This window comes from Magallana gigas, chromosome 1, assembly GCF_963853765.1.
Source record: "Magallana gigas chromosome 1, xbMagGiga1.1, whole genome shotgun sequence".
In the NCBI taxonomy this organism is placed as follows: Eukaryota; Metazoa; Mollusca; class Bivalvia; order Ostreida; family Ostreidae; genus Magallana; species Magallana gigas.
In genome coordinates, this window is record NC_088853.1 from 37,051,875 (window position 1) to 37,072,755 (window position 20,881).

Consider the following 20,881-nt stretch of genomic DNA (forward strand, 5'->3'; position numbering starts at 1 on the left):
AAATCTGTGCACACGATGATGTACATATAGGCACACAGAAGCAAATCTAAAACGGCAACCGCCATGGGGAGAGGGCATAATTTAATTTTTAATTTTGCTTGTTATAATTATATAGACCATTATACTTTCTATGTCACGAAATGTTAAGAGCATTGGTTAACTAAAAATTCTCTGCAAACAGTTCAACGCAAAATTGCACATAAAGTGCTGCTCATGTGTAATATCAATCGGGAGGGATTTCATCATTCGGTTATGAAAATTATAGTTTTTAAATGTATTACCGGAGCTTGCATGTGGCCTTCATTTTTAATTAAACTGGTACAACACAGTGTTATTTAGGGGCAAACACTTGGTGCGGGTATTACTGTCTAATGACAGCATCTAGTTTTCATTTTGATTTTAGTGCCCACAATTTAAAAATATGACATCATAAAGTTTACCTTTTCCTGCCATTTTCTCATTTTTAGCATAAAAAGGCTTGTTTTAAAGCAGTTTTTCTTTAAGGAAACATTGAGCGACTGCTTGAACAAACAAAATATTTTCTCCAGAGACGTATTTCTCCAATACTTATAACTGACTAAAAAGTTTGGTTCGCTCTATATTTTCCATTCGAAAAAAAGAAGAAGAAAAATGTCAATTTTTGATTGATTTTGATTCAATTATAAAAATAGCGTAACTTCTGACGTCATATACTGCCAGTGAGTGTATATAAATCAAATAAATAGGTTAAAAACATATTTCATGTCAGCTCTTTTATAAAATAACACATCAAATATATGTACCTGAATCATTTTAAAAATAGCTAATTATAAGGGCCAAATTTGACTTATATCATATATAGTTCTTTTATTCGTTAATTTTTTTTTTATTGAAGGTCAACCAGGCGCAGACAGTTCTACCTGAAGACGAGAAAGTGCTTTGGGAAAAGGGTGTCTTCGGAAATTCCACTGAGGCATTGCAGAGTACAGTGTTCTATGCGTGCAAGTTATTTGCATTGAGGGGCCACGACGAGCATCACCAGTTACAATGTGATCAGTTTGCAATTGGAGAAGATCAAGAAGGGACGTATGTTGAATTCTTCAGACGCAGCAATTAAACATACAAATGTGGCCTCCAGGATATGGAGATTTCCAACAAAAATATCCGTCATTAATGCCAGAAGGTAAAATTTCTCTCTCTCCCTTACTCTCTTTCTCATACTTTATACTGTTCCGTGTTAAAAATTTTAAACGTATGATTTTTAAATGTACATTTATGCGCGGATCGAGAAGAAGTGGTGGCGGACCCCCCCCCCCCCCCCACCACCCGGTTGGAAAATTCTCTGGATCCGCGCATGGGTACCTTTTATCATATGCAATGAACTTCTGGTTTGTTTATTTCTAGTGGATCGAAATGTAGCCGATTTTCTTAAACAGTACATTGAAGGACTGGGGGACGAGTTGCAGTTTAAAGACGACCTTTCCATGGCTTTCACATTCGTAATGGTGAACAACCAATAGGTACATGTATCAACAAGCTAAAGAATTTTATGAAGATCATTTGTAGCGTGGTGAAATACAACGATATTGCTGGGGTAGGATCCAATAGTTCTTGATATGAACAGTATTTAAATAGTTTCGAAAAAAAACCTGCACTGTAAGACAATCAAACAGTTCATTGAAATCTAATAATGCAGGTCATTTAGGATTGAAATCACTCATGGAGTCATGGATTTAAAACTGGTACTGTCATTTATTGTGGCTCCATGAACACTAGTAGTCTTATTGTCTGGGACCCACGTTGGGCGACAAATTTTAACAGGTTTATATATTTATATATGTAAGACTCCAAAGTCCGATGGTCACGCCAAGGTCCAATAGATTCGCCAAAATCCAATGGTCTGCGCCAAAGTCCGATGGGTGGTTGGAGATAGGAGAGCCAAAGCCCGATGGTTACGCTAAGATCCGACGGTCTGTCTCCTATAGACACGTCACGCCAAAGTCCGACGGTCAAACACGCCAGAGTCCGATGTTCCGCCGTTTGTTTACGCGCTACGCTACTCTGATGCTGCGAGGAAAAAAACCACGTCTATGACGTCACGAGAACGTTATTGGTAACGCCGATAATAATTCAAATACAAGAATCCTAAGGTGGATGCTACAGGCTTTCCAGATGAGGGATATTTTTTAAGAAAGTGAGGAAAAAGAGAGGGACAAGTGACCCCAAACCGGAGCAGTTCTGGTCCGTTTTAAAGAAGGACGAAAAAATTTGCAAGCATAAGAATCCCGTTCCAAAATGTCACAAATTCACAGGTCGAACGGAACACTAAACAACCCCATGTTAAAAAAAAATAAGTACATCAACAATTGATCATTGACTATAACGATCAACCAGTCTCCGATCATTACATGTATAAACCGCAGTAGTTCTGTAGTGAATAGCAGTAACCATTCGTAAAAAAAGACCTGTTAGTTTAAAGTTTGTAATGTTATTTTCATATTTTGTTTAGCCTGGTGTAAGTTCATACTACAAGGACCTGTATGAATGAAGATTTCAAAGTCCACCAGAAATGCACAACAAAAGACGGTATTCGGACTTCTTTTTGGAAATGAAAGAGGCAGAATCAATATTCGTATACTTTTTCTTTTGAATTTGATAATAACAAAGATTAAACTGTTTTTTCAGTGCATAAACCCTGATCATTAGAACCATGATCACTAGCCCTTCGAACTTTTTACCAAAAAACCGGCTCCAGTAGCGACACTGGAAAAACTCGACCCGAACATGGGCGACTTTGTTGATTTTAAACCAAATTACTGGTTATTGCAGAAGGGGACAGGTAATGAAAATTGACACAGATGATTTCAAGGGGAAGGTCTTTAAGGTGAAAGATTGTGAAAACGGAAAAGTGCATTTTCTCTCAAAATATCTGTTGCGCCCCAGTATGCTTGGAAACGGGGTGAGGGAAGTGAACTATATATATAATGACTATGACCTCAGTGTTCTTGTTTTTAATTTTTACTTCGGTTCGATTTCGAACTTATGTAAGTCGTTTGGTTTATACTTTGATTGTATAAAACCGGATCATGCACAGTTTCGCGCCTTTTGGTGAACCATCGGACTTTGGCGAATGACGTCAACCATCGGACTTTGGCGTGTACACATCGGACTTGGGCGCAGACCATCGGACTTTAGGGTGACCGTCGGACTTTGTAGTGACCGTCGAACTTTGGAACCCTACATATAGAGATAAATTTAACATTCCTGTTAAACTGGCCTTTATTGACACCAGTTTTATACAATAGAATGAAATTTGACATAGTCGTTTGGACTAGGCTCAATATACAAGTTGAACCAAATTCAATATGACGACTAAATTGAAAGGTACATGCGTATTCAAAAAGAGAAGTACTTGACTTAAATGTCTCAAATGTCCAGAAACGTTTAACAGGGTACACTTTTTTCAAACCCTTGACAAGGAATAAGCTAAAAACCAAAGAACTTGGTGCGGACAATCCACCGACCAATAGACAAACAGAAAACAAACTAAAACACAAACGCAATAAAAGACAAAACTTAACTTTGGCCATAATATAATTATTACACTAGAAATAACTTTACAACTTAAGTTGTCATAAATGAATGCACACTATTATATTTTTTAAAGATCAATTGAATACTTATAGGATTAAGTATATATGCATTCAGAAATTCACAAAAATATCAAAATGAAATGATGTATATGTATAACAGTAATACACATGTACATGTTATTTTATTATAAAATATGAGATTGCTACATTCACAAGTATCAATAACATCTGTAATGGCGGTCTACACGGAGATGTTGAATACACAGATCAATGTTTACGGTGTCTTAACGTTCATGGAAAACAGTCTGATCGAGAACATGATAGTATTAAAAAGATCGTGATGTTTTCCACGTCTACAGTAAATTGTTATATGCCACATTTCACGTAGTACATTTAAAGAACTATATATATGAGGAACTAAAACAACTCTACCCACAAGAGAAACAACGCGAGGGTCAAGGATAGCAAAGTATTTTTGTTACACAAAAATGCTTCCCAAAACTCCTTGTGCATTTTTTCAATTACCAAATCGTCTTTTTGAATATGAAAGGTGGTATCATACAGATGCGTAATTAAGTTTCGGAATTGGTTAAAAGAGGTCATATAGTAGGTAAATCGAATATGTTAATCCGTCTAAATTAATCATCGTTCCAGAAACTCATCACAAATTTACCATTCAACATTATTAAATTACAGTTGAGTTTACCCTTTAAAAATAAAGTGCTCCAACCGTTAATATGAGTCAATATTCCTCATACAACATTATACAATTATTTAATGCCTGAGCAGTCGATAGACCCGAATATTTTTCCCGAGGTGCAGGAAACAGCTGAGTATGATCTATTGCCCGAGGCCAACGGCCGAGGGCCATAGGTCATACTGAGGTGCAGGGAACAGCTCAGTATGATCTATTGCCTGAGGCCAACGGCCGAGGGCCATAGTCATACTGAGCTGTTCCCTGCACCAAGGGAAAAACATTGAGTCTATTGACTATTCAGGCATTAAATAATTGTTTTATTACCTAATTCCGTGTTTAGTATTTTGTGTTTACAATTATAAAATACAGAAGGTTTTCATACCATGAAGATATATTTTAAGAACAATAGTAAAATAAACATAATAAAGTTATCTTTTAATCTTCCAGCTATTTCACTTTTTCCAAAATACGTTGCCGGTCCAATAGATCGCAGTCTATTGACCGGCGGTCCAATAGATCACAGTCTATTGACCGGCGGTCTAATAGATCGCAGTCTATTGACCGGCAGTTCAATAGATCATTTTCAAATCTGAATACACATACAAAATAGACGAAAATATTTAATTTGTAATAAAACAACAAAATCCCTTTGATTAGGTAATAAAAACTAATATTTTATGAATATTTATAATATTCATATTATATTGTGTTTAGTAAATATTTTCCATATTACTCCCATCCAAACATCTATTACAAATGTTCAATACAGTCGTGTATGTTGAGTAATTGTATATTAACATATATCAATTTGAATACAATGTTGATCTTTTTAGTTTGAAGCAATGCTAATGATAGAAATTCACTCACCAGCTTGTTTTAGTTTATCCTGACCGTTGTCACCGATGCAGTATTCTTTAGATGATTCCGTGATACTTTTTGAGGGATCAATCATATTCCTGTCCTTGTCCTTATCTTCTTGTCAATGAATAATATTTATTCTTAACACATGTGAAAGTGTTTTTCTTTCGTTCTTTTTTGATGTAAATCAATATCATTTTGAGTTTCATAACTATTTTTTTCGTATTGATTTTAACCAAGACTAAGACAAAACTGTTAAAGCTCTTAACTAAAAGAAAGCGTATAAATTACATGTACCTGCTGTCTGCTCTAATTGCACAGTTTTGAAGTCATCTTTGAAATAGTCGATGCTTAGTTTGCTAAGTTGCTCTTTGTCATGCTGCTTCATATTAAAAAGTCTTTCAATGTAAATTTCTTTAATAGACAGGACTAAAAAAAAACTGGAGGAGTAGAGATATCCGTTAACTTGGACGTCTTCTATAGAACAACCAACTATTCTAGAGACGGTTTCTCTAATTTTGGTTTCGTCTTCTGTACTAAATTGCTGTAGATATCTTGCCACGTGGAAACGAACATTTCGACATCTATTTTCTGTCAATCATTAAAAACTATCAAGATCATCCTTTAAAAAGTTTATAATTCTTAACTTTTTATTAGTGTTGTGGATAACTAATGCATTGTATACTTTTTATTCATATTATTTTTGCAAAGTTCCGTTGTGGTAATAAAGCTTATTCTTAAATAAAGTTACCGTAGAAATTCGGTAATAAAATACTTGGTAGAAAAAAGTGACAATTAATTCAATCATTGCTCAAACCATGATTTTACGAATCTGTGAAACAAGCAATATTCTCAATAATAATCAAAGGACTGATAGACAAGGTCTTGAAATCTTTTTATGTGGAAAAAAAACAACAACAACTTAACGGGAAATAAAAGCAATCATATAAATATATTCATTTTTGCATTACCAGTACAGTACATATTTTTGTCATCGTTACAATTTTCCTGCTGTGAACAAAAGGTTTTTATCTGATGATTGATTTGGTGTTGCTAAGAAATTTTTCGGTGAATTAGTGAAATTTTACTTTAAATACTAAATATTCTGTATGCTGCTGATGGATTTCATTGTTGCCATGAAATTACTTTAAAAAATAGTGAGAAACATTAGCCTTATTATATTACTCAATATACTACGGGTAATGCAAGTTTTAGTGTCATATTTGATGTGTTGTTTGACATCTATACCGGAGCGTAACCAAGGAAAATGTATTTTCATAATTAGTGCTTAGGTCAATACTTCTCATGGTAGAAAAAAAGAGGCCCATGGGGCCACATCGCTCACCTGAGCAACAGTGGGCGTTCAAAAGATATTGTGCCATATGGTCCCTCGGTAGAATAACAAAAAATAAATATTGTAAAGTATTCGAATTTTACTCTTATTTTTGCATACACGTAATCTTTGACATTGTACCTTCAAGAAATACTATTTTTTACCAGAATAAGAAAATTTTACGCAAGATATAAAACTAAACATTTGGTAGGGGTACACTGTTAAGTTGTTAACTTCCAATTCCCTATATTTTCGTTCTGCCCCCACTCCCCCCCCCCCCCTTTGTAAAGCGATCAAAATATATGAGAGCATATAGGTACATTTTTTCATCAACGACTTACTAGTCATTGTATTTTTTTAAAAAAAAAATAACAGTTTCTGTTTTTTTATTTAAAAAATCCTACATGTATAGATGTGAAAAAGAAAATTGTACCTCAATGTGCTCAATTCCTCAAATAAAAACATTCAACAATTTAATTTGTCTTCTCCATTCTAATTAAATGACTGTTATTTACCTCGCGTTCAAACCAGGATAATTTTCCGCTGTGATACTTTCTTAAGAATAGCAATAATTACTTTATCCCCGCAACAGAAATATGTCAGAACTATGGAAACTGTTTTAAAGATGTCGTTTTTATTTACTCGTGTCTGAAAAACTTTCAAAATTGATGTAGATTTCACATTATTTATTTATAAAGAGGGGGCCCCAGAGAGTAGGTATATACAGAATAACATTCTTTTATTTTTTTTTTTTTGTACAAGTATTTAACTCATCTAATTCATACAGAATTTCTAATGTTCAACCAAAATTTCAGCGTCAATCGTAGAATTATAAGCAAGATACAGAGCTCACAGTTCGCCCAGGTTTGAGTGATATTTTGTTCACATGAGTTTATTACATTCAGCTTAAGATTTTTAACTTGGTATTTCCTATTCAGCATTTAAAATGGGAAAAAAATGACCTAAGATTTTCAATTCTTTTATTCACGCAAGACCAGTTCACTGGTATTTGAGGTTCAAAATCAGTTTATACAAATGTACACAAACACAGTCAAGGATCACATGTACAGTAGGAGTAATGATGACGAAAAAAGGTTAAGTTTTCAATACAATAAGTTGTTAACGTTAGTTTCTGGAAGAACAGACTTTGAAAATTTTCTTTAAAGATATTGAATTTTTTTTTTACTTTTTTAATCTTTAGTTTTTAAGATCTGTTTACAAACATAGACTTGTGAGCAAATCTCTGTATCTTGCTTATAATTCAAAGCTTAACACTCAAATATGGTTAGTAAATAGAAATTGTAAACAATTAAACACAAGAAACATGCACTATAACAAATAAAGAACACAATTTATTTTTTCGAAATGAATCATATATAAACATGTATATATACCTACATATTTTCGTCAGCGGCATCAAACTCTATTTAAACTGAATAAACTCGAGAAAATGCCGAGCATCTTAACAAAACCTATTCCATTAATCTACCATTACCCAAAAGATAAATCCGAATTACCGATAGAATGAATTGTATTTCAGTACTTTTTGATACATCGGATTTTGCTTAATTTGCGCAGGTAAACAGTTAACTGTTTGGTTTACCGAAGTCTCTGTTTGATTTGATACGTAAAAATCACGAAATACAGACGATATTTCCCAGGTTACAAGGCATAAATAATGAAAACGAAACGAAAATCAGAACAAGCTAGCACCAACGTCATGTGTGAAAACTGTCAACGCATTGAAATATTTAGCCTCAATTTACTTCACAAAATCGGCACCAATATATTTTGCATGTTTCAAAAATTTCCCTTCATACGCGAACTGTTGCACAACAAGCAAATTCATCATAGTCAGATCTACCCTTTTTCGTATAATGCCATGGCTGCTTTAAACAAAGAACCTCGTTTTAGAAGTATGGAATACGAGTCTTGGTAAAATGGGTATGCAAACCCGGGCCGTGGCAAAATAAAAGCCGGGTCAAATCGGCAATCGTCAATTCCAAATACGCATTATTTTGCAGCAATATTTTCAGCGAATACAAATATACTGGTCCATCAAATATCCTAATTTTTTAATAGGATTGGCAGATTAATAACTGCCAATCTTTTGTTTTGCCCAGGCCAAGTCTTGCCTACCCATTTTACCGGATGCCGAACCCGAATCTATTAAACTGATTGAAACACACCTTTCCTTTATTATTATTTTCGTAATAACTCAGATTTGAAACAGAATTATCCCTTAATTATTGTAATTTATATTTTCCTTCCCATAAGGATAATTTATGCTAAACTACGTTGAATTGGACTCAGTAGTTCTTGAGAAGAAGATTTTTAAAAATGCACCCCCCTTTTTCTACAGTTTCAAGGTTTTCTCCGCTTTGAATACAGATCAGACTTTTATTTCAGCAATTTATATTCGCCCTCCCATAAGGATGCTTTGTGCTAAATTTGGTTGAAATTGGATAAGCGGTTTTAGAGAAGAAGTTCAAAATGTAACAAGAGGCCCAGGGGCCACATCGCTCACCTGAGCAACAATTGCCTTAATCTGATCAAATTAGCATTACAGTATCAAAATATCTTGACAACTAAGTACTGTAGATCTTGCTAAAAAAAAATTGAAAATCTGCCAATTTTTATCCACCTCTTTCTTTTGGTAAATACCAAGCCCCTTTTGTTGTTATACCTGTAAGAAGATGTTTCTCTATTCCTATATACCCCCCCCCCATTTTGTGGCCCCACTTTTCTCTAGGGTATCATGGTTTCATCAAACTTATATCTGCATAACCTGTGCTTTCACACTAAGTACTGAGTTTTGGACCGAAAAACTTTCCCAGAATATTTTTAAAGATTTTCTCTATATATTCCTATGTAAAAATTCAAACAGCCATCACGGCCCGCCCTACCACTAGGGACTGTAATTTTGAATTTACACTAACCGAGGATGCCTCTACACAAGTTAAAGCTTTTCTGGCCAAATGGTCTTAAAAAAGAAGATTTTTAAAGATTTTCTCTATATATTCCTATGTAAAAATTCATTCCCCACTGTGGCCTCACCATACCACTGGACTGTTATTTTAACAAACTTGAATCTATACGATTTGGAAATGTTTCCACTCAGATTTGGGCTTTCTTGGCCTAATAGTTTTGAGAAGAAGATTTTTTAGAGATTTTCTCTATGTATAAAAATGTATCCTCTATTGTGGCCCCGCCCTACACCCAGGGACCATGATTTAAACAAACTTGAATCTACATTATCTGAGGATGGTTACCCGCCAATTTGAGCCTTCTTGGTCAAATAGTTTTTGAGAAGAAGATTTTTAAAAAAATTTTCTATATATTCCTATGTAAAACTTGATCCCCCATTTGTTGCGCCTCCCTACCCCTGGGGACCATGATTTGAACAAATTTGAATCTACACTACCTGTGGATGCTCCCATTTTAATTTGAACTTTTCTGGCCCAATAGTTTTTGAGAAGAAGATTTTTAAAGATTTTCTCTATATATTCCTATGTAAAACTTGATCCCCCAATTGTGGCCCCACCCTACCCCCGGGGACCATGATTTGAACAAATTTGAATCTACACTACCTGTGGATGCTCCCATTTTAATTTGGGCTTTTCTGGCCCAATAGTTTTTGAGAAGAAGATTTTTAAAGATTTTCTCTATATATTCCTATGTAAAACTTGATCCCCCAATTGTGGCCCCTCCCTACCCCCGGGGACCATGATTTGAACAAACTTGAATCTACACTACCTGAGGATGCCTCCACACAAGTTTTAGCTTTTCAGGACAAATAGTTTTTGAGAAGAAGATTTTTGAAAAATACCAACAAATTTTCAATAATTCTCAATTATCTCCCCTTTAAAGAGGGCGTGGCCCTTCATTTGAAGAAACTTGAATCCCCTTCACCTAGTGGTGCTTTGTGCCAAATTTAGTTGAAATCTGCCCGGTAGTTCTTGAGAAGAAGACGAAAATGTGAAAAGTTAACAACGACGACGACGACAACAACGACGACGACGACAACGACAGACAACGGACAAATTGTGATCAGAAAAGATTACTTGAGCCTTTGGCTCAGGTGAGCTAAAAAGTTTACAGACGGACAGACAGACAGACGGACGACGGACAAAATGTGATCAGAATAGCTCACTTGAGCTTTCAGCTCAAGTGAGTTAAAATTGGATCTGCAGAGTCGGCGAAGCATGATCTATATCCTATCTAGTTCTGTATCATAAACCATGTTTATTTTACATTTTTATTAACGAAAAATATCCTTTTTAGTATAAATTATATGACGTTACCATTTACTAAAGAAAGTGTTATTTTTAAAACAAACTCGGGTTAAGTATGCACAACTTAAATAAATATATTGTTCAATGTGAACAACGTTATTAAATTTATAGAGTGATGATGGTTATCCGAAAAAATCGGACCACATTCTAAAATATTAACGTTACATTGAATGGAAAAGCCATGGGTATACATTAATATACTTTGTTTATATTTGTTAGTTTCGAGTTCATCAAGATTCAAACAACTAAAGATGAAGTGCAAATTTTGTGTATTACATATCCATGCAAGATCTATTGTTACTTGTAGTTTAATGCAAAACAAACACATTTTATAATTATGTACCCGGTTTTATGGTTATATTTTCATTGTTTGTTTTCTTCATTGTTCAATAAAATCAAATAAGGTTTCGTTTAGATATAAGGTGCTTTTAAATTTTAAATTTGCTTTGATCTGAGAAAACAATTATGAATATGATTTTGGTTTTATATGATAATCACAAGAAAAAAATCTATTATACTGACTTATTGATAACTAAAACTACAAAATGTTGTTTATACAAAAACATATGAAAAAGAAATATGCTAACCTTAATCTTATTGGAAGTAGTTAACTAATCAGTTTATTGTACAGTATATGTATATTACCTGGTGGCTTTTCGTAAAAATGCATTGCCTTTTGCTGTTTAGCATAATCAATGCATTCCTTTTCTAGTTCTTCACAATTTGTCCTTATGAGAAAAAACTGCATTGCAATAACGTCAGACGGACAAATTATCTTTTCTTTTAAAAGAATTTTGAAACAATCTTGTGCAGTCTTTGCTTTCTCTAGTTCTGTGACGTCTTCAATCTTGCAAGATGCTTCATGTAAAATACAAACATTACAAGACTTTCACATTCATTTTTTTCAATGATATCAGATAAAAATAAAAATAAAAAACTTACATTGAATGAGGAGTTTAAGTGTATCCGTTTTTTCCTTGGGAAATTTCTCTGCCAATTCACTGAGCCAAATGCTAAACGGAATACTAGATCCACCTTCAGCATAAAACGTTCCTATAAATGACATGTTATATAAATGTTATAAAACCAACGTGCGAGAAATATAAAAGTCGCATAGTGAATTTTTTTTCATTACAAAAGAACCCTTAGAAAAACAAAAACAAAATAATTTTGAAATAGTATCAGTTGGCTGTTGTCACAATGTATACTAGCAGTTTAATGTGATTCCTACCGAGCGTCTTCTTTTCTCTCTTTAGTTCTTCTTGAAAAATGTTACCTAAAAACATATGGATGGAGTTTTCGTTTTTAAAAAAGTGTCTTATTAAGGAAAAAAAAACGGGGTCAAACATTTGCAACAAGCATTCTGAGAGTATTGCATAAGCAATACACGTCCCCTACCGGTTTGTATTATTCTATGAAAGCTTCCAAGCACACAACTATTTCAGAGCTATTGTAAACGAGATGTCATGCTTTAATCAGAGATAAAAGAACAGAGGAAATTAAAACTATATAGTTGATATAGAAATTAAATAGGAAATAGGTAAAATAATACTCTTTATTTCATCTCCTGTAATTTCGCCAAGTCTATTCTGTATTCGCTGGTAAAAATTTGTGAAAACAATGCACTGTTATGCACAATATCATTTCTTACCGTCTTCTGTACCCTGAATCAAACCAAACCGTTAAACAGCCCAACCCGACAACGAACCCGATTGTAATAATAATACAAAAAAACCCTGCCGATTAAATTTACAACACAATGCTTTAATTTCCTTTGTTCTTTTATCTCTGATTAAAGCATGACATCTCGTTTACAATAGCTCTGAAATAGTTGTGTGCTTGGAAGCTTTCATAGAATAATACAAACCGGTAGGGGACGTGTATTGCTAATGCAATACTCTCAGAATGCTTGTTCAGCTACACACCGAACCCGATAACGAACCCGAACATTAAAAAATTGGAATATAAAAAATTAATTTTCTCGAAAATATGTCAATCAGACGCTACAAAAGTGTAAACTTGATCTGTAGTTTGACATTTTGAAGCTGTTCAGCAAGTTTCATATTATTCCTCAAATGCATAAAGAAAAAAAGTGTGGAAAACTGAAGTGGGACAGACAGACGGACTGACGGACGGACAGACAGACGGACTGACGGACGCAGAGGAAAGCTATAGTCCCCTCCGGTGAAACCGGTAGGGGACTAATAACTGGCGAGTCTGTTTTGAGATATTTTTTTTTATTTCGATTTTCACAATAACATTTAATAACATTTAAGATATGATATTGGAGACTGAATGCACTCAATGAAAATTACTTACATCACCATATCAACTTTTGATATATATTTCTAAAGATTGAATTTTGTAATTGTAATCATTTTAACAAAATAAAACAAACTATTCAAAGTGTCTGATCTAAGTAAGCCTAAGTAATTCATTTCAATATATAGAACTTTCAAACAGTTAAATAGCATTTTTTTCTTGTAAAAAATATATTTAATATTAAGATTCGTATTTTATTACAACACCGCATAGTAAACATATACAATAAATAAAACCCGCGTAACTATGTCTGGAATTTTGTTTTAGTTTAGACCGGTTCAAGTATTTAAGAAAAAACCCCCCAGAAAAACATTAAGATGATTGACTTTTCAATTTTTTAAATGATGCATGTATAAGGTCCTTAAACGTCTATTAACCTTTTCTCCGGGCGGGGGTTTTACCTGCCGATCTTGGTGAAGAAGCACTTAAATGTGACTAACAATAAAAAATAAACAAAAATTACAGTGTATTTGTACTTGTTTAAACATTTAAACTATAAGTACTAAAAAGGAGTAGAACTAGCAATATGATTTGAAATTTACATCGTGCATCCAAAATGTGTTGTTTATTATAACTGAATAATTAACACTCACGACCCCTACCCTCATTCCCCATAATTACATACGCCAAAAACCAATAGTGGAAAAAAGTCGAATACAGCTAAGATGTCCTTACACATAATAAAAAAAAACAGGTAATGAAAATGCTAATAAATTCACATATGTTATATGGAAAATTCATAACTAAATTACACTTTCGCAAAATCATGTTAAATATGTTTTTGTATTAATCAATTTGTTTAGTTCTGTGATTTGCGTGCATTTGAAAACAAATTTCGGCCGAAACATTTCGGCTTTTCATGTGCTTATTTTAGTATTGCTTTTTGTGCTCCTAAAATTATACGAATAATGATTGACGATACAACACACATCTTCCCGAAATTTGCCTATTTTTGTTACGATATAACAGTAATAGTATGGCACCTGCGGTACAGTAAAAATGTAAACAATTATGAATCGTAAATTTAAAAAAAATCAGTATTACCTGAAATCAACCGTTTTACCTCTCCAATTCGATTTTTAACTTCTATTTCGAAGATGCAGTTATCCAGTTTTTCTAAATGTTTTATAACCAACACAGGGTGAGGGAAAGTAGTTGATGTCCCTATATATTCGGCAGCACTGACATTAATTGGCTCAAAAGTGTCGGTATTATTTTCTTTAATGTTCCATTTCACAGAATGCGGAACTGGTACCGATTTTATTGTCATCGTGAACCACAAGCTACCATCCTCTTTTTTGACACATTCCTTCAAAAGAACTTCTGGAACACCTAGTGAAATAATATTAAATTGGGGAAAATGTAAAATGCATGTATATATTTGATAATACGTTGACGTTGAACAGGTTAATATGATAAAATGACAATTTGACTAGTAACCTTAGTCAAATGAGATCGTTGTTGTAGATAATAAAGACTTCGTTCAGTTTCTTAAAAAAAACTAGGTTAGTTTAGATTCAAATTATTCGATATTGCTTTATCCGTATGAATGTATATATATATATATATATATATATATATATATATATATATATATATATATATATATATATATATATATATATACACAGACCCTGAAACGTACTACTACACCACACGCTCGCTGCACGCTCGCTACACGCTCGCTAAACGGTTCACACGAAACGCTGAACGGTTTACACGAAACGCTGCACGCTTTGCCCGAAACGCTAAACGATTTACACGAAACGCTGAACGGTTTACACGAAACGATTCTCGCACGAAACGATTTGCTCGCTTTTCACACGCTTTGGACACGTTTTTATCCTGATCGATTCGGTTTCTCTCGGATTTTTACTCTGACTCTGTTAGTAAGAATAAACTTTAAGAAAACACAAAATAATAGAAACACTGATATTAGAAACATATATGTACATAAGTATTGAATTGATTAATTAAATTAATTTGGTACTTATATTTAAAGCAAAAAATTATTTGTTCCCAAAATTAGCCAAGAATATTACTTCTATAAATATATTTATTGCTTAAAAGAAATATCCATGATTCTTATTAGTCCCGTAAATAATAAAAATTCCAGAGAAAAAAGTTACTGTAACACAATATTCAATACCAAAAATAAAATCCGTATGATTACAAACTGAAATCGGTTTTTCAGTATTCGGCGGGATTTGTTTTTTCTTCTCGCATTAATATTTTTATTGGTTTCAGAGAATACGATGTAAAAATACTAACTGTAAATAAACCTGTAATTATTTACATTGATAATTTTGAAAGTTATAAAAAAAAATTAGTCACTTAAGTTAAAAAAATGCTATATAACAACCGATTAATTTTTTTATATCGAATCATTCGCGTAAATAAATGTTCCGTACATAACATCACAGAGAAAAATCAATGGATTAAACAATAAAGAAAGTTGTCATTACTATTTTGGATTTCGGAAAGAACAAAAAATTAAAAAAACGATTCAGATTTTTGTCTCAATATTCGTATACATAACGGCGCCCCGCATAACGGCGTACAATATATCTATCATAATCTATTTGAATTAAGTACCATGCATATAGATTCCCATAAAAATTAATTGCATGTGTACATTTTAGGAAAATTTCAGTGTGTTAATTACTTGTTGTTTTCCGTTATCAGTGTTTAAATAATTAAAATAATAACTTGTAGAAAAAATTTTTAAATCGGGATTCAGAAGAATTTACTTCCCGCATTTCATAGAAATGAACAGAATATTTTCTTCCTATGTTTACATTTAATTTTGTTCAAATTAATGTTAAATAATCCATCATTGAAATTGTGTGCATCATCAAATACTGATTCCGACCTCCTTGAAGTCATTAAATTTCTATTGGCTATTGACAAAAAAGAGACGTGTGACCATCCAATGAAAACGAATACACAGAGTTTGATTGACAGGTTCAGCCAGGTGAAGGTCTTACCCGATGTCCGAGGTTATGTGTACTGGTTGTACACAGCCGCATAGTCTAAGTAACTAGTCTTCTTTCAAAACGCGAACTTTTCTATTGTTTGTTAAAAATTAATTCAATTTTGTAAAAAGATAAGTATATCATTTCTTATAGATTTTTTTCACGAGAATATCTCAAAGGCGTTTTGTCAATCAGTTTAAAGTACCGTTTAACACGAGCGCTATTTTGAAACAATTAAATTGTCAGAGAGTTTCGAATGAAATCTGATGAACGTTTCATACGGTTCTCGCACGCTTTGCCCGAAACGATTTACACGCTTTGCCCGAAACGCTGCACGCTTTGCCCGAAATGCTAAACGGTTTACACGAAACGTTTCACGATTCACACGAAACGCTAAACGGTTTACACGAAACGCTAAACGGTTTACACGAAACGTTTCTCGCACGAAAGTCGCACGCTTTTTTGGTGTAGTAGTACGTTTCAGGGTCTGTATATATCGTTGTCACTGGCCAAAGATTTAATAAAATTCATTGTTTTAATTATCTCATAACCAAATAAATAGGGTACAATATATACATACAATCTAGATGAGCAGAGCTTGCTTCATTTGCTAATTAAAGATTAAAAAATAAAGGTTACATTGATAAGGATAAAATGAACCTTATTATACTTTTCAGCTTATACATGTAACTAATTATTTTGTCAATCGATCTACATCATCTATAAATTACTCTAATCACTTCTTCTTTCAAATGGGAAGACATGACAGTATTGGTTTTTGACAATAATCCTCATTGGACAGACGCAGAGAGGAAAAGCAAGGAAAAGTTATGGATGCACATATTCAAATCATTCAGACCTGATGGCATGAACAAACAAATGGACTTCCCTAAAATGAACGCCTCATAGCCTTACATCACCTGACACCCAAATAGTAATTTTATCAAATCTGTCAACGGCGCCTCTTTCAGTTATCAGTCTCCCTTTTTGCCTTTTATTTGTTAATAATTTTTTTTAATCATTATACTAACTTGATGGAAAAATTCGGGTCTAAATCATAAATGTCGTACGAGACAACAACGGAGGCACTACTCGTACAGTTTTCAAGATAAGAACTTAGTGTTGTGCTTCTTGAAATTTTGATTTGTGATAATTTATGAAAAAAATACCATTATCATCTTTTCGTTTTGGCAAAGTATTTCATAAATGAAGTGTTAATCAATTCAGGGTTGACAAATTGATTATGGGTGCTGCTCACAGAAAAAAAACAACCTATATTTTTGCTGTTGAATTCTTTGCCATTTAGACTTTAATTTTTACTGGTATTATCTGATGATCTGTGTTAACATTTGTACCTCATTTAGCTCTTACATTTTGCAAAGTTGTTCTCTTTTAGATCAATTTTATATTTAATTACCATTGTAACAATAGAATAAGAAATTAAACCCTAAAATATCAAATGATTCATATACATTTAATGTAATTTGTAATCTTCATTCGTTCTTATAAAGAAAAAAAAAACAAATACGAGATGTATACATATAAAGCCAATTCGTATTTAAAATCAAATTGTTTAAAACACATGTAGTATAAATCTTGTAGATATGTAAGCTATTTTTGTTTCGAAAACGATAAAATAAAAGTGTTATTTTACATACTGCTATTTGAGCATACGTCCTCCAGGGGAAAAAAATGATATTTGATAAATATTGTATTTTAGATTGAAACCTTTCCTATTGAAATTGATTAAACATACCAAATCGTAGCTTCATTTCTTTTTTTAGACATTTAGAGGATTTATTATATATATTGTTACCTAGTAATATTACTGTGCTCCACGTCTCACCAACGGGGTTGACAGCAATAAGTTGGTACTCGCCAGCATCATCATTGTTCACGTTATAAATAGTCAGTGACGGGTCATTTATGTCCGCCCCCGAATATTTTTCATCGTTTGCTGCAATGACTATATGTTTAACGCCCTTAGTCCAATAAACATAGTTGAGTGGAGGTGATTCGTCATATAGGAATACATCACATTTCAGTTTCACCGAGTTGCCATGTAAAGAGCATGTCACTTCAGATACATTTGGCTTACCTAAAAGAGATTTTGAAAAATAATACTTCATCTAAAATAATATTTCTAATTTAGCAGTCTTTAAATTGATAACTTAAAAACATACTTCCTGTAAGTTGTAGGAAAAGTTTGTTGCTTGTGCACTTTCCAATGCTATTTGATACAACGACTTGGTAATATCCTTGTTGTTTCAAAGTAGCCTTCCGTACAAGGAGAGAATGTGAACTTCGGCTTTGTAAATATTTATCCGTATCAGTATCAAGATCAATAAACAAGTTTCCGTCAGGACTATGTTGCCATTTCACTACATCAGGAGAAGGGTATCCAGATACAGTACAGTCGAATGTAGTATCTGATCCGCAAACAACCTTCGAGTTCGATGTTGATACTATATCTGCACTTGGTATGCCTATAAAAAAAATTATGTACATACATACACATACATGTGGTAAAAATACATGTAATGTTGGAGGGTTGTCAGTGTTTTACTTTCCCGTATTTTAATTCAACATATATCAGGGTTTTTTTTATATAAAATAATTACCTCGCAATATGATTCAGTATGAATGACGAAAACACAGTTCTTGTTAACATTTACAGTTGCAATATCATAACTTTCAATCAAAAAATTGCGATCAATGGTACAAATCATGCTTTTAATGATATTTTCAAAGATGCACTGTTATAAAAAATTCTGAGTCATCGAACCAACTTTATTTTTAAAACAAATTACGTCAAAATTTATAAATATAAAATGAAGGATATATTTCGCCAATGATGTCGTACCCAGCTTTATGTTTTTTGAAACGGATCCAACAGCATTCCAAACTGTACATGTATATAATCCCATGTCATCTTCACCTGCCATTAAAATTGTAAAACAACTGTCCGCCTTTTCTCCTCCACGATATTTGTCGCCTGGCACTTGAAGCTCCGAATTATTTTTTGTCCATCTTATATCCTTGATGGGTGAGTTTTCAGAGACTTTAAACACATAGTGAATGTATATTGTTCCTTCCTTTGAAGTAGCATTCAAATCCTCTAAACATGGAAGGTCTAAGCGAAAGAAAAATACAAAAAAGTGATGGATTTTTTATTGAGTACAAGATATTCAAGAAAAACTGTTCCATCAATACTGAAAAAAGAGTTAAAACCTCAAAGGTTTGTAAATTTTAACTGTAATTGTTTTTTACTACATCGCATAATTAGGGATCACTGAACACATTTTCTGTTACTACAACTGAAATAAGGATATCCTAAGAATGCAAAAAAAATGGTTATATGAATGAGTTTTGAAATATGTAAATACCTCCCTTTGGACGGAGATAAACTGTGTTGCTTAATATTTTGACATCGTAATTTCTTGAGAGAACAGCTTGGTATCCTGCTTCATCATCTTTACAAACGTTGTGGATACGGAGCTGTCTATTGTCACTTCCCCTATACTTCTCATCGCGTACGTCTAATTGTTTCCTATGCATTCCGTCTACTCTATCCCAGCTGACTGGTAAAAAGACATCGTCTTCTAGTGTAATTTCAGCTTCAAAGCAAGCTGTTTTTCCACAAAATATTTCTGATTCTCCAAATACACAAATTGCTAAAAAAAAATTCATCAATTGTTATTATAAGTAAGAATTTTTTTAACCGCATTATTTTTATGTGTATTCATGTTTGACATAAAATAATGTAAACTGTAATATTTACCCCTGGAACGTGCTTTTTGAATAGTATACTCATCAAACGTAAACGTTTTCCTCTCTAAATCTATTAACATTTTATTGTAGTCATTTGTACATCCTTTGCTTGTTGTATATTGTTGACACCGTTGAATAATACATTTTACATCACTCCAGAGGTCCTTAAATTTGTCGTCGGATATTTCTGCCGATGCAGAGTGTGCAACGATTGAGTTTCTGAGATACCTGATTCGTTCGATGTCGTCTCCAACATCCAAGTCGTTACTTGCTGGTTTGTTTCCCCACTTGTTTGTTGGTTCAAGTGAAGGGCAGAGATTTCTGATTAGTCTGTACAGCAAAGTAATATCAAACGTGCTGTAATCGGGAGGATTGGGTGACGTATTGCAACACGTATTCCTTTGATCTGGATTAAGTTTGTATTTGCCTTTAAGTAAAGGATCACAATTTTGTATCGCTTGGTCTAGATCTGTAGGCTGTATAAATATGGTCAAAATGTCTTTGAGAGGAAGTTTATTGATATCAATGCTAACAATTGAAAAACGCGCAAAATTCAATTGTGTCTGTGAAAGAGTCGTCGATGTCATTATTCAATGAGTTAGTTTAATTCATATAGCCTGTTATTTCAAATCCCTGCTTTGTTAAAACTGTCGTCTTCTTCATTTGAATCCTAAGTTTTATTGTTACTGATTTTTCTCTATAAATGAAAAAAACAAGGTCCCAATCACTTTTAAAAATTGAACAATATGAAACAACATCATTTTCATTTACAGTGTAAGATTGTTCATAACTACTGGGTGCAATATAGAATTAAAAGCAACACAACTGTTGTCGGTTATTGATCCTTACACTGAAATAAAATATAAGCAAAAGTGAATGTTTAGTACTCTTTAAATAAAATGTTCTGTCGTTACATAAAATAATCTTGCAACACACGTATATATATATATATATATATATATATATATATATATATATATATATATATATATATATATATATATATAAAGCAAAGGTAAATTTACTTTTTCGAAGCACCATGCCCCCTGGAACCCACT

General features: G+C 33.1%; 1 protein-coding gene across 2 annotated transcripts; it reads right to left on the minus strand.

Annotated features, from left to right (window-relative positions):
• Nucleotides 1–5,113: 5,113 nt before the first annotated feature.
• On the minus strand, nucleotides 5,114–20,516 carry LOC105325265 (uncharacterized). 2 transcript variants are annotated; one of them, XM_066066638.1, is made up of 11 exons: nucleotides 19,834–20,516; nucleotides 19,439–19,726; nucleotides 18,916–19,185; nucleotides 18,236–18,538; nucleotides 17,869–18,150; nucleotides 14,122–14,409; nucleotides 11,987–12,031; nucleotides 11,698–11,808; nucleotides 11,401–11,613; nucleotides 5,425–5,718; nucleotides 5,114–5,241 (listed from the first exon to the last, which is right to left on the minus strand). In XM_066066638.1, the coding sequence occupies exons 1-11, from the start codon at nucleotides 20,408–20,410 to the stop codon at nucleotides 5,129–5,131; spliced, it is 2,784 nt and encodes a 927-aa protein (XP_065922710.1). In that variant the 5' UTR covers nucleotides 20,411–20,516; the 3' UTR covers nucleotides 5,114–5,128. The 2 variants fall into 2 exon arrangements, with proteins under 2 accessions (XP_065922710.1, XP_065922708.1); XM_066066636.1 differs by having other exon boundaries at nucleotides 5,114–5,244.
• Nucleotides 20,517–20,881: the final 365 nt, after the last annotated feature.